This window comes from Sorex fumeus, unplaced genomic scaffold (assembly GCF_029834395.1).
Source record: "Sorex fumeus unplaced genomic scaffold, SorFum_2.1 ptg000048l, whole genome shotgun sequence".
NCBI classification, from domain to species: Eukaryota; Metazoa; Chordata; class Mammalia; order Eulipotyphla; family Soricidae; genus Sorex; species Sorex fumeus.
Window position 1 is genome coordinate 12,008,688 of NW_026606105.1, and position 6,000 is coordinate 12,014,687.

Genomic DNA, 6,000 nt, shown 5'->3' on the forward strand with positions numbered 1-6,000 from the left:
AATGCCACTGAGTGCTCACCAAGTGCCAGGAGTGATGGTCTGAGAATGCCAACAGTGGCAAGAGGTGCCTCCCACAAACCCTCCAGGAAAGGGGAGAGACAGGACACATAATTGCACTCAGTTATCAGGGTGTGGGGGACAAACCAGTGTCCCAGGAAGACATTGGGCATGAAAGGTGAAACTGCAGAGCTGACACCAGCATTGCTGTTCACTGTGGGGTCTCTGCATCCACCGTGCGCGCGCTCTCTCTCTCTCTCATGAATGCACATGCATGCGTGCACACACACACACACACACACACACACACACACACACACAACACCCAAGAAAGATAGGCACCAAGGAAGAGAACTAGAACTAGTCTGTCTATCCATCTCTCTCTCTCTCTCTCTCTCTCTCTCACACACACACACACACACACACATACACACACACCAAGATAGGTATCAAGGAAGAGACTTAGTTTGTCTATCTTTCCATCTCTTTCTCTCCCTCTGTTTCTTTCTCTCTCTCTCTTTCACACACACACGCATGCCCACACATATATACACACGCACAAACACACACGCCAAGATAGTACCAAGGAAGAGACCTAGTCTATCTGTCTCTCTCTCTCCCTCTCTTTCTTTCTATCTCTCTCTCTCTCTCACACACACACATGTACACAGCATACACACACACACATACACATACTCACAACCCAAGATAGGTACCAAGGAAGAGAACTAGTCTATCTAGCCATCTCTCTCTCTCTCTCTCTCCCTCCCTCCCTCCTTTTCCCGGATTCTCTGCACCAGCTGTCAAATGTGCCCCCTGGTGCAGAGCTGTGGGCTCAGAAGAGCCCGGCCCCTGCAGGAGGGGAGAGACTGGGGGTCCTGGGAGCCCGCCGGGGAGTCAGTAGCCGGCCTGGGGCTGGGCGGCCTGGGGCGCGGGTGCCTGGCCAGGCCTGACGGCTGCCTCTGTGTCTGCAGGAAGCCGGGAGGAGCGCGGCCTGCTGGCCTGGAGCCAGCTACAGGAGGGGCCCGAGGAGAACAGCCGGGCCGCCGAGGTCTACGGCTTCCCTTGCGGGATCGGCACCTCGACCTGCGCCCGCAGCTCGTGCACACGCTGGCTGCCCTTCTGGCCCCGGCTGGGGACTTCCGGCGCGAGGGGGGAGGTGGGGGTGAGCCGGCTGGACCTCTGCTCCCAGCTGGGCTCGGGAGAGCGCCCCCAGGGCACCCACCAAACCATGATATGAGCTGGGGGTGGGGAGCAGCCTCTGGCCTGGGCTCTGGGCGCCCCACTCACCAGGCTGGGGTGGTGGTGGGGTCACAGGGAGTGTGTGGGGTGCTGATCACCCCACTCCCTCTGGTCCACCCGACCCTGAGCCCACTGTGGACCCTTCCGCCTCCTCTACCGTCCAGGGCACAAGTAGACTCACCCCCCCCCCCCCAGGGTACCAACTGGGTCCACATGCTTTGGGTGGGACAGGGTGGAGAGACAGTGAGGGCCAGGGGTGGCCAGAGGCGGCAGGAACGTCCTTCCTTCATTGAAGAAGTGGGGATCCCTGACCCCCATGTTTCTCCTGCTCCACCTCTGAGCTGGGCCCCATGACCGGAACCCACCCCAAAGCCTCCAAAGGCTGGACCCCCAGTGATTTGCTCCTTTACTGCTGTCGCCTTTCCCCCATGACCCCGTGGCCATCCCTCTGTTTCTCAGCCTCCCTTCCAGGAGTGAAGACACAGCCTGGACACCCAGACTGGGGGGGGGGGGATGGGGGAGAGGGGGTATGTGGAAGTAGGACCCCTGAACCCCCCATCCCAGGTCAGGGAGGGTAGGTCCAGGAGCCACTGTCTCCCAGAGGTGTTAGAAGCTGAGATCAGCCCTGATGCCTGGGCAGTTCCAGAAACTTCTATTTCCCCAGGACCCCCCGGGCTCATGCCATGAATTCTAGATGGGACTTAGGATAGGCTAGTATTAAAAATTCCCCTTCTAGGAACCACAGAGATAGTGCAGGGATAAAGGCATTTGCCTTCTGTGTGGCTGACCCGGGTTCCATCCCCAACACCACACAGGCATCCCCTACCCCGAGAACTCCCAAAAGTGAACCCTGAGCCCAGAGCCAGGAGTAAGCCCTGAGCTTACTGTGTGTAGCCTGACAACGAAAACTGTTTTCATGTTCTGTCCATGTATGTTTCTCACCTCATAAGACCTCTACTTACTTGGCCAAATCCACTTTCTCAGCTCTGAGGAGAAAGAGAAGAACGTTTTCTGTGGGTTTTGGGGGAACATCCAATATTGCTGCAGGGTCCTTTTCAGCAGAGATGCGCCCGCTTTCTACCCCCGTATTCTTTCATCTCATCATGGCATGGGGTAGTGGGGTGTGAGCCCTGGACTATTTTCCAAGTCTGTGGCTCCCCAATCACCCATCAGAATGAGTGTGAAAGGGTGGTGTGTGTGTGTGTGTGCGTGTGTGTGTGTGTGTGTGTGTGTGTGTACTGGGAGAGAGACAAGTTTATGTATATTAAAGATTAGAAGTGGAAGGGGGTGGTGGTGGGCAGCTTTCTCTGTAAAGACAACAAATGTGGACCTGAAACCAACACAATCCTCCCAAATAAGAACCAACCATGGTGCCTCGGAGCAGCTAGAGCCGGATGGAGAGACATGGGGTGACAATGGTCCCTCTCGGTGCTTTCTTCCTTTCCTCCATTAAAGCCACATTTCAAGCCACTGGTTCAATGTCTGCATGCTGGGAGGGTGGGCTGGTGGGCAGGAGGCGGCCACAGACTGGCCTTTGGGACGCTCCTTGGGAGGAATGAGTGTTTCTCCATGGAGAAAAACAAAATTAGCGGATTTCTTAAGCAATGAGTCTGGAGACTCCAGAATTGCTGGTAGAAATGCACAGATAACTCCGTTAGACCTAAGTTTTCCTTTGTTTTGTGTGGTGGTGACTCCAGCCCATGTGAGAGAGAGACAGGGAAGAGGCCGGTGACCTCTAGTATGTGCAGTTCCAAGCTCACATGTGCAGGGGAGTTTAATATAAGCTCTGTTAGGTGCTGGTTTCAGAATGACCCATTTCTGGGCATGGAGAGATAGTGCAGGGGTTAAGGCACTTGCCTTGTGTGTGGCCAACCGCAGTTCGAATCCTCAGAATGACCCATTTATCAATTTACCCTTTTTTAGTGTGGTCACATCGCTCACAGCTTGCCCTGGGTCCATCCAGTCCCTCGTCAGGACCCTGCTTTTGGGGTGCTAGGAAGTAAGGGCAGCTGAGGCTTAAGTCGAGAGAACAGATGTCCAGGAGGTAAATATCAGAGTCAGTTAACTCCCACGTTGCAAAAGCAAAGCATTGACTGTCTTCTTGTGTCCATACAAAAAGGACAGTGCTCTGAATTAACTATGAAAAGAACTTAAGGAGAAGAGAAAAACAATATCTACAAGTTCACAGAGCACAAAGAAAGAAGTTACAAATAAACACAGAGGAATGGGAGCACTGTGATGGGAGTAACCCAATAAACCTAAGCTCTCTGTGGCAAGGCAGAAAGGATAAACAAATGTTATACCACACTCTTTTTTTTTTTCTTTTTTGGGTCATACCCAGTGATGCTTAGAGGTTACTCCTGGGTCTACACTCAGGAATTACTCCTGGCAGTGCTTGGAGACGATATGGGATGACGGGGATTGAACCCAGATCAGCCATGCGCAAGACAAACGCCCTACCCGCTGTACTATGCCTCCAGCCCCTAGCGTGGTCACTCATGATAACTGTTCCTGAGTACTGATGAACTGGTCTCTTGGCTTGCCTATATTTAGGTCCTAGGGTTGTTGCAACAAACTCCCCCCCCACACAATGAAAACACACAATGTGTTGTCTTGCAGTCCTGTCTGGAAAGAGCCTCACACAGGTCAAAGCAGGTCATATCAGCGGTTACGTTGCTCTGGAAATTCCGGAGGAGAAACGTGGTCTGACCCTCAAGAAGTGGCCCATATTCCTGGATACTTAGCCGCTACGCCAAGGTTCTCAGTGCCACCTGGCAGTCCAGCTGCCTTTTCCAAGTATGTTTGCTCTGTCTCCTGTTTTCAGAAATTCTGTCTCCTGCGTCCTCATCCTGATTCCCAGTTTCCTGGCTGACTGAGAAATCTTTGGAATTGCAGGCCAACGAGACTTGTCTGGGTACCCACAACTCTCGGCATTTCCCCCATGACCCAGTGAACAGCCCCTCGGGGCTCTTCCTTAGAATTGTCTCCTTCCCAAGTGCAGTGAGCCCAACCCCCTGTCACTAGGACTTTTCTACAGAAATCTCCTCTCCTTCTCTTGCATCCTCACATCCTTGCTGTCCTGTAGGGTTCTGTGTCATCATCACTCAAGCTGTGATTTCTTTGACTTTAGAAAATAGGTCTGTGGCTGGAGTGAGAGTACAGCAAGGAAGGCGTTTGCCTTGCACATGGCTGACCCGGGTTCAATTCCCAGGATCCCATGTGGTTCCCCAAGCACCGCCAGGAGTAATTCCTGAATGCAGAGCCAGGAGGAACACCTGATCACTGGGTGTGACCCAAAAAGAAAAAGAAAAGAAAAGAAGAGAAAAGGAAAGGAAAGAAAAGAAAAGAAAAGAAAAGAAAAGAAAAGTAGGTATGATTTTGTGAATGGGTGAAATGATTGGTGCAAAGTGACCAGAGTCCACATGAAATCTGCTGCAAATCTAGGAACTGGATTTAACTCTGGCAGAGCCCAGAGTTCTTAGTCAAGAGCAAGGTCAGTATGGAGCTGGGTAGACGTCTCGAAGGGCTGCAGTGCACATGCCTGACTTGCAGGAGAGTCAATCCCCCCTATCATGGGCTCCCTCAGGCACCGCGAGAGCAACCACTGATCCCTGAGCCGGGAGCAGACCCTGAATACCACCAAGTGTGACCCGTAAACCAAACTACATCTTTGTCTTCATATGTCTATATACCCTTATCTCTATCTGTATGTTTATCTACATACGCCTTCCTTTCCACTATTATCTATACGCATTTATCTGTATCTTGATACCACTAGGAAATCTGTTGTCTCTATCACTATCTCTGTGTATGTTGAATGATAGTGGAGACTTACAGGTCCAGACCTATAGAGTAGGTGGCCATGCTGGGAAGAGTTGCCGTTCAAACCTTAAGGCAGCCTATAGATTCCCCCTCTTCAGGGGCTATCAGGTCTTTTCGTGCCTGGCTGATTGGATGAGGCCCAGCCACACTACCTAGGATAATCTGCTTCCCTCAAAGCCAGGATGAACCCCCACCCCACCATGTCCAAATGTAGTTCAAAAGAGAACAACCAAAAATCCTATGGATTTAAGTGTTAATCTCACCCGAAATATACTTTGCTAGAAACACCTGGAATAACTTCTGACCAAACACACAGGGACTGTGGCCTAGTCTAAGTTGACATGTAAAATTGACCATGGGACATTTCACACCTGTGCAGGAAATGCGCAGGACTCTGTGGGTCTGGCTCGGACCCCACCCAGGAGACCTTATTAGCAGAAAAAGTGAATTTGGTTACTTCTGCCCTGCTGACCCAGAGCACAGGCTTGAGGTTAGCCTCATTTCTGGCCTCCCCGATCATGCAGAATGAGCTTTCCAGAAGCTTCCAGAACAATCCTTAAAGCCAGCATGTGCTGAAGGTGCCAGTGTCGTGGTCCCTCGGGGGACAGACCCTGCCTGTCTTCTTGTGGGCTGTGGCTGAAGCCTCAGCTGCATATGGTACCCCAGAATAACAGCTGCGAGGGTAAGCCAGTTCTAATAACTCAGTGGACACCACCCCCCCCCAAAAGAAAGACTATCACAAGATCTTGATGCTCATAAGAACTTTATAAAACTCAGAAACAAAAAAAAAAAACCATCAACACGCTTCTGGAACACACAAGAAAACAACTCAGAAGCTGGGGCAAATACAACTTTAACTATCAACGTTCAAACTGGAGAAACGGTCCACATTCATACTGGAGAGAAACGTTCATCCTCGTTCATTCGAGCCCTCCTGCG

The 6,000-nt window shown here is 51.6% G+C and overlaps 1 protein-coding gene across 1 annotated transcript in view; it reads left to right on the forward strand.

Annotated features, from left to right (window-relative positions):
* Window positions 1–1,237, forward strand: part of LOC130032419 (solute carrier family 23 member 1-like) — a 57,919-nt gene extending 56,682 nt beyond the window's left edge. The window contains exon 12 of the mRNA XM_056123973.1: window positions 972–1,237. Coding sequence (XP_055979948.1) covers window positions 972–1,237 — 266 coding nt within the window. The remainder of the gene's footprint in view (window positions 1–971) is intronic.
* Window positions 1,238–6,000: the final 4,763 nt, after the last annotated feature.